This window comes from Apaloderma vittatum, unplaced genomic scaffold, assembly GCF_000703405.1.
Source record: "Apaloderma vittatum isolate BGI_N311 unplaced genomic scaffold, ASM70340v1 scaffold2295, whole genome shotgun sequence".
Classification (NCBI taxonomy): Eukaryota; Metazoa; Chordata; class Aves; order Trogoniformes; family Trogonidae; genus Apaloderma; species Apaloderma vittatum.
The window spans coordinates 40784-54825 of NW_009715273.1; the positions used below are offsets into that span (position 1 = coordinate 40784).

The 14042-nt window shown below is 40.2% G+C and overlaps 1 protein-coding gene across 1 annotated transcript in view; it reads right to left on the reverse strand.

Moving 5' to 3' along the window:
• Positions 1-659: 659 nt before the first annotated feature.
• Positions 660-14042, reverse strand: part of FBXW7 (F-box and WD repeat domain containing 7, E3 ubiquitin protein ligase) — an 18819-nt gene continuing 5436 nt past the window's right edge. Inside the window, exons 3-8 of the mRNA XM_009869049.1 lie at positions 13009-13145; positions 11229-11342; positions 7953-8134; positions 6658-6883; positions 2243-2453; positions 660-1273 (exon numbers count right to left, since the gene is read on the reverse strand). Of these exons, the coding sequence (XP_009867351.1) occupies positions 1005-1273; positions 2243-2453; positions 6658-6883; positions 7953-8134; positions 11229-11342; positions 13009-13145 (1139 nt within the window). The 3' untranslated portion in view covers positions 660-1004. The remainder of the gene's footprint in view (positions 1274-2242; positions 2454-6657; positions 6884-7952; positions 8135-11228; positions 11343-13008; positions 13146-14042) is intronic.

Here is a 14042-nt window from a genome sequence, read left to right on the forward strand (position 1 = left end):
AATTTGCTTTTCTTTCTTTCATTTAGCAGCATAAATAAGTTTGGCCACTGGGAATACAGTACAGGGGTGGGACAACAATCCCGTAATTGAAGACCTACTTCTAGCACCAGCATTGCGAATTAAATCCATCAGAGGACTCTCAAAACCCAGGACAACTTGCCACCTCAGAGCAACTTATGCATTGAAGAGTGTAGATGGAAGCAACAGTAAATAGATTAAACAGAGGCTAATACTGTGATTGACATTGGCAATGGTTGGCAAAAAAAAAAAAAAAAGAAGAATAGAAAAAAAAAAGAAAAAGCTCCGATAAAACTGTACAAAACAATTCACAGTAATATTTTAGCTTTTCCACACCAGGAATGGACTCTTTGTTTTTGTTGTTTTTCTTTTCCTTTCATTGCAGATGCTCTCTAGGTTTTGAAAGTCAACCAGTGACTGCTCATAGAGGTTGGAAGGGGTCTCTGTCTGGTCCAACCCCCACCCCCGCTCAGAGTAGGGTGAAGGGACAGCTCATTGCTCGGAGGGGCTGCCAGGACCTGGGGTGGCCTAGGGGGTGCGTGAGCAGGCTCGCCTGCGCAGCTTCTGTCAAGATCTTTGTGGTAAAATAACCTGTTAACAAGAACTGTAACAATTTTTTTGGGGGTTGTTTTTTTTTTTTCCCCACCTCCAAATCGCTCAAGGAGCAGTTGGAGGCAAGTAAAGAAATAATTGCACCTGGTTTCATTTCAAAAGTCGTATTTTTGCAAAGCTGCCCCGGTCAAAAGTGTAGCCTTTTTATGTGACGAGACAGCGAATGCCTCTCTTGTCAGTTATAGTTTGTCATCTTTGTCTTCTCCTTCGTAGTCTGTAGGTCTTTAGGATCTGTTGCCCCAAGCCAACATCCTGCACCACCAAGGACAAGGGATTTTTTTTCCTTTTTCTTTTTTTTTCTTTTTCTTTTTTTTCGGGGGGAGGGAAAGGGAGAACATCGTCTACGCATTTGGACAAATTCATCTTTCTGCCCTTCACTTCATATCCACGTCAAAGTCCAACACCAGCAGCTTTGTTTCCTCAGTCCCGTTGCGGCTCCCAACCGCACACACTAGCTTTGTGTTAGAAGCTCTGATCCGCCACACAACACCTCCGCTTCCTCCGCTCTCCAATGTGACTAGATTTCGGATAAATTCACCCGTTTTCAAGTCCCAAAGTTTTACAGTCCCATCATCTGAGCTGGTAATTACAAAGTTCTTGTTGAACTGTAAACAGGTCACAGCACTCTGATGCTTGTTGGGACCTGTAACAGTAAACCAAAACATTTTTATTTGCAATTAGAAAGCAAAGTCAGACAGCACCCAGCTATTTGCATACAGCTGTTTCTAGATATTAGATGCGTTTACTCAGTTTTCACACAGCAAAGTGTACAGAAGCCTCGCTGTGCTTTCAAAAAGCGAATGCAGGTACAGAAAAATCCCCCAACTTTTCCTTCATTTTGTTGGACACAAGCAGTAGGTAGGGCAAGTGTGCGCTTGGACGTTCATGAGAATGAACCCAACCATCTGGCATGAGGTGACCACGGTAAGCCTTTGTCTCCAAGTCCCTTTGAAGTGTTAGTATGAGATCAGTCTGTCAGTAAATATTGACAGTTATATATTGACGTATAAATATATACTGGTAACAGCAGAGTCTGCTTTACGGGGAAACAATTTTCTACTCCAGCCAGGGATGCTGCATATGGTAATATGGGAATGATACGAGACCTTTTTTTGTGGGGAGAAATAAAACAAACGTGTGCATGATGCCTGAGTGGCAAAAGTCTTTCTTCTTACTGAAGTAAAGAAAACGTCTTCCACTCATTTCTCTTGATTTATTGCAACGGACAGTGCAACTTTGCCTCCCAATCCAATTAATCAGTAGGCTTTGAAACATCCAAGTGACCCCTAAATAAATACACTGAGTGACTGTTTTGAGATGTCATTTCCTACATATTTCTGTGGCTTATTAGGCTAATACACCCGTAGCAAATTGCTATCAGTCCGGACCATCTGCCTTTCATAATAGCCAAGTGATTTGAGTAAATTAGATTAAATACATTTTGTTCTTCTAATTCAGAGAAAGATCATGCAGCTGTCATCAGAAAAATATTTAAGTTGCAAGTGGTCCATGCTTGTTTCTTTCTATGTAATAAAGTGGGGGGTTTTATACAGAATCGGCAGCATAGATTACTGCAGGCAGCTTGATTTTCATGAAGGTAGGTTAAGCTCACCTTGCAATGTCTGTAAACATTGTCCTGTTTTAATGTCCCAGATTTTGACTGTAGAATCGGCATTCCCAGACACGAGTATATTGTCCTTGAGTTCCATTCCACTTGTGAGAGACTGGTGGCCTGTTAGCGTGTGAATGCAGTTGCCCGTCTCCACATCCCAAACTCGGATGGAAGTGTCAAGAGATCCACTCACCACATGGATGCCATCAAACTACAAGAAAGGTACATCTATTTTGAACAATTACAGGAGGATCTTACGAAGAAGGCTATTAAGCATTTAATTCACTAAGTGCAACATTAGAAACTCTATGTATTTGGAAACTGCATTGCAAAGTTAAGAATTCAGTCCAGGCAGAGGGGGCCACGTTTGGTAACAGAGCAGGTGATTCATGGCCAGTGCAACTTCCTGCTTTAGATGTGGGCTGTGAAGCAGGTGGTTTGAGGAGAAAGACTCTGAACCTTTAAAATGTAATACAAGTCCCTCAAACACAATAGAATCCTGACTGCAGCGTGCAACAGTAAGAGAATGCAGTTTTCCTCACAAAGACATAAACAAGCCAAACCTGCTTTTCACAAGTCAGAAGGACTTTAAGCGGGAGAAGGGTAACAACATTAATCCAGAATCATCTACACAAAAGCCAAAACACAGGAAAATGTAATTGAAAAATGCTGAGTTTAGCCATTTTAGAATTGTAATCGTCTGCACTAAGGAACTTAAACTTACTAGCCATTGCAAGGAAAGGCATACAGGCTAATGTGGAGCTCCGAATTCTTGGGTTTTTCTGGGCATATATTATATATAAACCAAAAATATTTAGAACATGAACATGTTTTATTAGCTGAGAAATCATCTAGGAGGTGAGATCAAGAGGACTGAACATGGACAGAATAATTTTGAGTGATAGCGATGATGACATAAGAGTCCAGAATTCTCAAAAAAAGGAAGGCTAAAGACCAGCAGAGTAAAACCAGTGAGCTTCAAGGAGGATTACTTCAATAAATTGAGACGTCCTTCCCATGAGGTTTTTATATATCTAGTCTCTGAGGGGAAGAAGAGTTCAGGAGAGCTGGCACTTCCCTAAAGACACAAACCATCCTTGTGTGAAGGAAAGATAGGAAGTGTAGTAAATTACCAAGACTCACTTGGCTAAAGCACAAGGAATTCCATGAAAAGCAGAAACTAGATCAATAGATGTGTTGGAAAGAGCACACTGGGACAAAATCAGAAAGGCAGGACACAAACCAAGATAAAACCAGCAAGGGCCGTTAAGGATGATAAAACACTAGTCTGTAAAAACAAACAAACAAACAAACAAAACCAAACAGGAGGAAGGCCAAAATAAAAAAAAGCTCATTTATGCTCAGTGGGAAGGAAACACCAAAGGAGGCCAGCTATTGAGCTTCTTTTCGCTTCAGCCATCTGAGTGTAGGCTCACAGTACTAACACCATTGACAACTGAGTACACGCTTTTGATGCAATGAGGAAAAAAAAACTCACATAAGGAGAGTTGTTCTAAGACAATCTCGGAGACATCTGCTGCTATCTTTGAGAACCCACGGAAGACAGACAAGTTTCAGATGGCAAATACAATTCCTTTCTCTAATGTGGAGGTGATGATGGGAGACAGGGAATTATGGATTGGTCAGTCTAACTTCAATTTACAGCAGGAAATAACGAATAATCAATCTAGTTGTAAGCCCTGAGCAGTGCAGTAAGTAGCAGCAAACACACATTTGTGGGAAAATGATCTTAACTGTTTTTTTTTGTTTGTTTGTTTTTTTTCCCCCCTGTGAGAGTAAAAAACCACATGACGCAGCAGATGTCTTGGTTATCTTTTCACAAAGAGGGAGACAAATCTGAGGTAAGGATACTATCCTGTTCAGAACTTTGTTCGCAGCCTTATTAGAGATATCAGAAAAAAGTTCCGGGGGGCGCCTGGCATTTAAGTACTTTCATTAAGGTTTGGGTGACATTTGAAATGGTAGAACTGACCCAAAGCAAAGAGTGTAAAAGTCAAGAGAAAATTGTGGCGATCTGAGCTTGGCAGGGAATGAAGGAAGGTACTGCTGCAGCCTGGGAGAAACCGAAGGCTGGGCAGGAGTCGTTTTTACAGCTGGGGCAATCTGACACCACTTGCCCACGGGGACTGACTGGTATCTAGTAATGGCAAAGAATGAACACAATTAGGGAACTTGACTACCTGAGATGGCTTCTTTTTATAAAACCTGCAGAAAGCTAACATCTTCCATCTCTATAGTTGAGCAGTTCCATCTCTACGGTTGAGCATGGCACCTAGGTTCCGAGGAACGCAGAGAGTGACTGGCACACAGACTGCTCATCTGCTGTACACAGTGCATTTCTGATGAAAATATACTAAAAAAAATAGACACTCTGATATCTGAAACAGGGGTATGAAATATAAGACATATAAAATAACTTCTCTAGTAAGGTAAGACTTTGACTGGAATTTTGCATCCTGTTTTTGGGCACCCTCCTTTCAAAAGAGGATCTGAGTTCAGATAAAAGGATAAAGAGTGCAGACTTGCTGGGTGGAAATACTACAGAACATTTTCCTTTCCTAAACAGAACTAAACTAGACTGATTTAACAAATTTTGAAGTATTTCTCCCTTTCCTACAAATATTTGTATTCCATGTACGTCAGGTATTCAGAAAGAGAAGGCTGTGCATCAAGACAAACTTTACTCTGCTATCGCTACAGTCAGTCGGACAATGTTTTGGAGCTGTAGTTGAGCTGTTGTCCAGGAACCCTGAGAATCTGCGGATGACTTCAAAGGCAGCTAAGAAAGAACAGGAAAACACAGCACGGTCAGTAGTCTTCAACTGCAGCGTAAGGATCTCTGGGAAGTGCGAAGGGTTCTACAAATGAGGAAATACTGAGGTATAACAGAACCTGCTTTCGAGCAGGGATGAGGGGGACAGGCTCGTCATTCAGCCTGATTATTCTCTTTATGGGAGTTCTGACATTTGGGGCTATTTCAGGCCTCAAAGGGCAGGAGGTCACTGTGCAATTTTAAAGAATCTTTCTGGCCTAAAATTGTAAGCAACTGTAGCCTCCTGCCCCCAGAAACTTGTTTCAGAATGCCAAGCTCGATTTACAAGGTGGAAGCAGTACTGCTGTGTAACATAACCCAATTATTTGATCCATTATTACTACAGTATTGAAGCAAAACATGAATATTCATAAGCAAAACCAAGAGCCATTGGTGAAGAGAAGGCAGGAGGACATAGAGTGTTCCCACACTGTCCTGCGTGAAATACAGCCTTTGGAATATTTTTAAGAGACAGGTAGGTAGGACAGTATTTTTAACTTGCTTGCTGCTTGTCTAGAAAATCCTCCTTAGTTTGTGAATCTAAGAGAAGGACTAGAGATTTTTGATAGATTTTACTACAGAGTTTGGGAAAGAAACCAATTAGGTATTTTGTTCATACTTAATCTATTATACCAACATGCACTTTATGAAAAATGTCTCTAGCACTGGGCTCGAATTTCTGAGCCACAAACCAGAGCGGTTACATGCTGAATGCAATTTCCCAATTTTGAACTGTCTTTGTTAATTTCTTTTTCAAGTCCTGCCAGATTGTGGTGAGAACAGGCACAAGCATGAAATTAATTTCTTTTGCCTTTCAGTGCCGGGAAGTGATGCTTTGACTCTATGAATGAACAAGATGATCTTTTTGGGTTAGTAAAGGTAACAAGAGTCTGTGTGAAGTCTACGTGTCTCTTTGCCAGCTTAGTTCCGATGAACAGGCTGGGTGACGGGCAGGCAATGGAGCCACGGAGCAGAACCACCATAACCTGCCATTACAGGAACAAGTCTCTCCTGACAAAGCCTCACAGTTGTAGATCTGGCCTCTCATTAAGGAAGAAGAAGAAGACTAGAGATTTACATTGCAATGTTAAAATTTTAGGTTCAGCCTTACTGTGAATCACAGTTTGAAACTAGAAGATGGGACTACAAAACAAGGATGAACGGATCTGTGTAATTCAGAACATTAACGCAATGGGGTTTTTTTTGGCACATTTTCAATTACTGTATCATCTGATTTGTTTAGAATTTCTTTGGGGAAAGCAAAAACATAGCTCCAAAATGCATGCAAGATTTCAAAAAAAAGATCCCAACTGAACAACCCAGCACCCTCAAAACTACTTAACTTGCTGCTATAGCAATTTGGGCTTTATTGTACTGGGCGCTTTAAAAAAAGATGCTCTTCTAAAAAAGATAAATACATCTCATTTTCTAAATTAAGACAACATATAACTAGTGTAACAAAATGGAAGAGGGGACTATCACAGAGGCACCTGTGTTCTTCCACAATTTAATAAACAAGGTGAAATAAATGGACTTTAAATGTTACTAAAGGAAACTAAAGCAGCAGATGAAAATCACATACCTGTAATGAGTAGACTCTGTTAGTATGCCCTTGCAGTGTGTGCAGACAGGTCTCTGTCTCTGGATCCCACACTTTGACCATAAAATCATATGCACCACTTACAACCCTTCTGCCATCATACTGAACGCACCGAACTGCAGCTACGTGGCCCATCAGAACGTGTAAACACTGGCCCGTCTCTATGTCCCAGACTCTCAGTGTAGCATCTCGTGACCCACTGACCACTCTGGAGAAACAAGAAAACGCCTCCCATACTTAGCATCGGACATAAAAAGTACTGAAACAATCAGAACTGCATACAAATATATCAGTTAGGAGTTTTGATTTGGGACGTTAGATAGCATTAGCCCGCGAGCCACCAAAGATCTGGTTTGGCAGGACGCTTTAGTAGGGTCGCAAACGACCTCAGTGTTTTTCTTCCTTGATCTACTCAGCTCCTCAGGATCTGTCTATTTATATAATTAGCAATTGGTATTTGAAAAGGCGCTTCATTCCTCAATGGCACGACGCCCTGAGAAATTACGTGGACTGTTGTATATCCATGTATCAAAGTTTACAAATGTGCCAAGCTCCAGCCACTGCTACTAGGATTCTGTTTTAATGACTGACTTAACTCATTATAACTTAAAGAAGGTATTTAGAAGTTTTACTTTAACAGTTACTCTGCTTGATTTTTTTCCAGTTTATACTTTTAAAAGCTTTTTCCAGCCAAGAACAGAAATAAGAAGGAATCGATACTGATGAAATTGATAAAGAAGAAAGCCTCGTCATTCTTCAAAACAGAAATGCAACCAACAGGCACTCTGTCAACAACTCCGTACCGCAGCCAAATAAAAGAGCTTTGCCAATGTTTGTTGGATCAAGATGTAGTTTACTAATGCAGAAATTATGATATAATCAGATAAAATTTAAATAAAATACTGCAGTGACAACACTTAAAAGGTCATCCTGTGAAATGAGTGAAAGTCTGTGGCACTGACAGAAAGGAGAAATTAGTCAGACTGTGGGAGACTGGATCACAGCGTAACAAAGAATTAGTTTTGAATTAACGTAGAAGGTGACTTTATATAAAGCACATTACTTAATCTTCTGTTGTTTAATTGGTACTCTAACACTTTGGCTTCTATTAATCATCTCCTCCCTTGTTGATTTCTGTAGCTGTAGTGTGAATGTTTCACCTGGTTTGTATTTCATTCCACGGTGGACGACGTACCAAAAGCTTAATGAGCGTTTTTTGTGAACATGAGTGAGAATTGCAAACTGAGTTGTGGCCACAGCTTTGGGCGAAGCCTTACCTTTTCTCGTGGAGATGCATGCAGCGCACGGTGGAGGTGTGGCCGTATAAGGTGTGTATGCATTCTCCGGTCTCGGCGTTCCAGACTTTCAGTGTTCGGTCTGTAGATCCACTGATAATGATATTGTCCCTCATCTGTGATGACCAGACTCCGCCTGTGTGCCCAACCAGTGTCCTCAAGCACTGAAAAGAAATGTTTTCCTTAGTTAGTTACTCCTTTTTTTGACACAGTTGAATGGAAAATTAAGAAAAAAATGTAGTCTAGGAGGTGATGGTAGTCTCTCATATCAAGAGCCAGAAGAGCCCTGGAGACTGCTTTGTGTTTGAAAATAAAAACATCCCACCTTTTAGGAAACAGTCATCAAATTTCTCTCTCTGCTGTCAGTGCTTTGTCTGTAAGAAATTGTCCCTATAATCTTCCCCTTGATAAACTGAACCATCCTTCCAGATTTCTCAATACAGGGCATGTCTTGCAGCCTTGAGTCATTTTCCTGGCATTTTTCTGAGTCACTGCAGGTTTTCCAATAGCTTTTTGAAGCATGTTACAACTGGAGAGAGCATTCACTTGGTAGTTTTACCACCAATCTATAAACCATGTACTCTTATTGCATTTTTCTGTTTTTTTTATACAAGAGACATTGTGTTCCGTAAGCCGTAGCTACAGCATCGCTAGCACAAAATCCTATTTCAGACCTTTTCCAGACTTTAGTGTTGCCCAGGAAAATCCCACAGCACACAAGCACAGCCCACCTTCCCTGATGCCAAACGTATGGCATCATGGTTTCTCACCACGTAGCGCCAGTGTTTGCTCACACCCACTTGTATAAAACCTCCATCGACTCTGGAACAATGACTTGTCCCTGTCTCTCGGCCCGCGTTCCTCCCAAGTAACGACACGATCTGCTGTCTCACCAGGCAGCACTAAGTGCTAATTAGCACAGATGAGAAGAAGAGATTCTTGCAAGACCCCTCTAGAAAGACACGCCGTGAAGATTCTGCATTTACATTAACAACATGATCTCTATAATTACCCACTTTCTAACCCATTTAAATATGTGCCATGTTGGTTTTTGCATTGCTCCATTTTCTTCGGTCGTGTCATGGGGATAGAGTCTAGCAGTGCACAGAGCCAGCTATTTCTGCACTATTATTTTTATCAGTCAAACCGGTAACTGCTGGAGAAAAGAGGTCAAGACAGTGTGATGATCTCTTTTTCTGTAATCTAATGCTAAGTGGCATTAATTGCCGTGGCCTTCCTTTAACTGTTAGTTGACTCCTCCTGATGTAGTCCAACAATTTTTGTATCTGAGAGAACGTATCCTAAATACCCAGTCATTGAGTTTGCTCCTTTTAAATAATGACGAATTTTAGCTTTCTGGCCATCCTTTGGATCTTCTCCTTGGGCTCATACCTTTTGAAAAACCACCAATTTTAGTGCACAGGTTAGGAAAAAAAATACAATCATCAAATTCAGATTATCCAGATCCACAACATCAGTAGGTGTTGTCTAACATCCTTGTGAGGTTCTTCTGAAATGTTCTATTATCATTGCATGCTGCATTTCCATCACATGGATTTTCTCTCAAAATAAATTCTTTTCTGCATCAGTGATAGTATACTAATTTCTGCTGTTAATATCCTGTTCTTTCTAATATCCTTGCAAATGCCTTGCTTTTTGCTGTAGATTTCCTGTTCTTTAACATTTTTCACCAGTCTTCCTCAATTCCTAGTTCCTAGCTTAACTCACTGTTATCAAACCCATCTTTTTCAGTTCATAGCTGCTATTCACTTTTACAGTTCCTTTTTTTTTTTTAATTTATTTCAACCCATTTGCTCATATTTTAAGAAATCATCCTTCTAAAGCAGTAAGAACACAGAATCCTTATTTTGGGCTTTACAGCTGTCAAGGGAATTATTTAGTCATGTTCATTTGCACAAACCAACCTTTAGGGTTTTTTTACTTTATTAATTCTTCAGCATCAGTAAGCATGAGGGCTCATACAGCGCTCTTCCATCTTTCATGTATAATTTCTGGCTCCCTTAAAGGTTTGGGGTAAATAGTCACACTAGGATTTGTAATTATGTTCAAAAAAATTACTAAACAGGAATTGTTAACTCATACTACTAGGATCCATTTCATATATTTAAAGGCACATTTTGCTTTTGAGAGGGTGGTATGTACAAGGAAAGTGTTTCTCATTTAAGTTTAGGCTGCCCTTTTCAATTAAAAAATGTAAATTTCAATATGAGGTTCTTCATTAGACAGTTTGTTGTAGGGAAGCCAACACTAGGCAGGGTGAGGCTGCCTATTGCTTTTAATTTTACTCTTCCCCACACTAGTATTTATGATCCTGTCAAGGATCTTCTAGGCGTGCAAAGACAAACACTTAATCCATTCAGCTTCAACATTACAAAGTGGATACCTTTTACATCTTAAACACGTTATCCTCAATAGCTGTCCTGCTGTTCACCTAACTATATCATTAAAACAAAGCCAAGCACACACAATACTAGACTAGAAGGAAGAAATACTGTTTCCTTGAGACCTTTTCTGTATCCTCAGAGCATGGTCAGTCACCTTTAAACAAAAACTCTGTGTGCTGAGTAGCTGTGATGTTCTAACATGAGTGAAATGTTCAGTACTGTCTTGTTGATTGCACATATTCTTTTCCTTCTCTAAGCCAAAATTAAATTATTGAAGCTTATTAAATTCCTGCCTGAGCTGGATCTAATTTAATAGGAAATATTTAAACCTAAAGCAAGTTACGGGTTGTTTTTTTTTTGGGTGGTGGTGGCTCAGCAATATAGTAGCTTAGAAAGAAAAACAAGCTCTGTATTTGAAATCACCTCATTTCAATAACCTGAAAAAAACAGAAAGAACTCTAGCAGACAAGTGAGAAAGGGAGATCCAGAGGGGTAAAAAGCAGGCTAAATTAGGCTTTAAGGAAGATAAAGTAACGTATCTGTCCAAATTCTTTAGAATCCACGTCACAAACGACTCCACAAGAATAGCAGAATTGCCAAGAGAACAAGGATACAGCCAATGGTAACACGAGCAGCATTGCAATTTCACACCAAGGTGACTTTTTCGAACTAGACTAGTTTCTGCGTAGGAAACGCTGACCCACATGTTTACCAGTCCTTCTTTACTCTTGCATCAGATGGCACCAAGACCACCCTGCACCAGGGTCTGGTGGCACAGCAGCAGCATTTTGGACACACCAATGCTTTACCTGTAGCTCATTTCCTACCAAATTCAGCAAAACCACCGCCTTACCTTGCCTGTCACTGCTGACCACACTTTGAGCGTGTTGTCATCGGAGCCGCTCACGATTCGGTTCCCACAGAACTGAAGGCAGGTGATCACGTGGTCGTCGTGGCCTTTGAGCACCTGATGACAAAGCATGTTAAAAAAAAAATAAAATTAAAAGGTATGGTCACAAATTTAACGCAGGAGATTAGAGAGAAGCAGGAGAAACAAAGTGCTCTTCTGATTCATAAATTAGAAAATGCTAGGGTTGCTTCAATAACAACAAGGCCCCTTAATCCCGCGTGTCAAGTCTAATTTACCGCCAGCTGGGACCAAAGAAGGTATTTTTCCTTCTTCCAGGGAGTGATCCTGCATTGCTCAGTGAGCACACCACTGTTACTGTAAGGTGCCTAAAAGTACCAGAAAAATCGCTAATAGAAGTAGACTGAGGGGTAGTAGCTGGACATTGCTCGATTCCTCTGGAGTTATTCCATCTCTTTATTGTTTAGCTGAATTATTTCAATCTTGAGCAAAAAGGATGGGGTCGTATTACTTGCTGCATATTGGTATCTCGGTGGTCAAGGCTGACTATACCTATTTTTTTTTCCTTCCCAGCCAAGCATTGTAAACTATTAAATGCCAGACAGCACCAAAGTAAAGAACTACAAAACCATCAATTAAATACAAACAAAAGCTATTATTTAATGCTGGAAATGTGGATTGTAATGTTGCTTTATAGACGTGGGATCTTCAGTGCTTCATTTGGGGGAAAAACTGCAATTCAGTGTATTTTACTGCAATACAGCAAAAAAAGTCCTTATCAGAATGCATAGGATGAGGATTTTTTTATTTAAGAAATCTGACCACTTTTCAACATGCTCATCGAAATGAAATGAGCATTTGGATAATGCCTGAGGCTGTAATTGTAATAATAATTCCAAGATAACTTGATGTGGCGTATCAAGGCAAGAAAGATGGAGCCAGACCTAAGTCATAGCCAAATAAACAGCAGGATATAGCCATACGTTTGCCATGGGATTTTTTTTGTTCTTATTTTTAGTCATTTGTTGTATGATAATCAAGAAAGCAGACAAATTGCCTTAAAATCGTAAAAAGCTACTAATAAGGGTTTTCCTCATGCTTCTGCCTGATTGTTCCCTACCAGGTTTGCTTAGACCCTTGCTATTTTTATTTTGGAAAAGGTTTGAAGTATCGCTTTTGTATGTTCAGATTGGAAAATAATGTAATGATAGCATATCTATGTCATTAAATAATTTTGATATTTTTTGTTAGATCTTAACACGGAATGAAGTTACTGTCTTGTCCTGCTTCATTTAGAAGAATATGTATAAAAATAAAGCATGAAAGATCACAGAGTATCTGGGGAGTATTTTCATGTTGCAACATGGCGCTGGTATGGCCATACATAATACATATATATAAACATACACATATATAATCTGTATAAATACGTATGTTCAATTTTAAATGGAACTACTTCCAATCAAGTTTCTGAGATGCTCTGTCTCAAAGAGACTAGCACAATTACAGGAATTCCTAAAACTGGGCAGAAATTTTTAGAACAGCAGTGAAAGAATTCTGTTGTATGAAGAATCACCTTTTGATTTGTTACTGTGGTGCTAACCATAAACCTAGGGCAGGCTAAAATACAATTACTATTTTTTTCTGCAACAATACATTGCTTTTTGTGCATGGATAGTCTGCCTTGTGCAAAGAAAACAAAAAAACAACGTAAGAGTTGATCCTGCTTTGTTCATGGCCCCATGCACAGAGCTCAGGAACTTACCTTAGGCGATTTAAGTTCTCCTCGCCGCCAGTTCGTATCAATCCTGTGTTGTCGAATGTACGCGCTTTTCCATGGACTGTGTATAAAGCCTGGTTTTATTACTTTCCTCCTCTTGATATGTAACGGTTCATCAATTCCTAAAATAATATTTTTTAAGAAAAAAAAGAAAAATATGGGGGAGCAATGAGGCCACCTCAAAGAAAACAGCTCCTCTTCCTCCCAAATCTTCACAGCGACCTCTGGCATTAAATATTCCACTGACGGAATGAGCTCCTGTACGCTGAGATTTGCACATGAGCGGCACCCCCCTGCCCCTCAGCTCTCGTACAACATCTTTCCTTGTCCTTTAAGTGTAATCGTTACTGTAATCATGGCTGAAAATGCTCTGGTTCATCATTCCTTGCTGGCAACCTACTCACTTGGTTTCGGATTCCCCCGTCTGAGGCAATGTAGCAGAATATTGCTTTTTTTTAAAACGAGTATTGGCCAACAAACCATAACCCGTTGTATGCTCATTTTGGAACCCTTCAAAAAGTAAGCCTTTCTGTCTGTGGCCCTCCTTGCTGCTCACCCATCTTCATTACCTCTAAGTTCACTGTGACTCTTCAATAAGTGAGGTTTTAATTCTTTTCTTGATTTGAAAGGCTGTGTGCTTTCGGCCTTGTCCTCTGGAATTTAAGTACAGCTACATCCTTTCTGAACTGACACTTAAATGGGTGGCACTTTGTTTTAGCCTTGCCACTGCAGATACATCTGTATTTTTTTTCTGCAATCCTGTTGCCCATCTCTGTTCTCTGCAGCTCCTCTCTCCACCACTTCTCATTACTAGCAAGAGTCTTGGCTCTTGCCAGTACGTGGATTTCACTCTCATGCCTTTAGCCCTTTCTCCGGTGTCTTTTTGCAAGTCTGCTCCTTCCTATCACTGAGCACCTCATTGGATGATAACATTGTTTTGTTTGTCTGTGCTCCCATGCCTGGCTGTGTTTATTTTTTACTTCCAAGCTCACAAAATGTAGGCTTGTTCCCCTTTCACT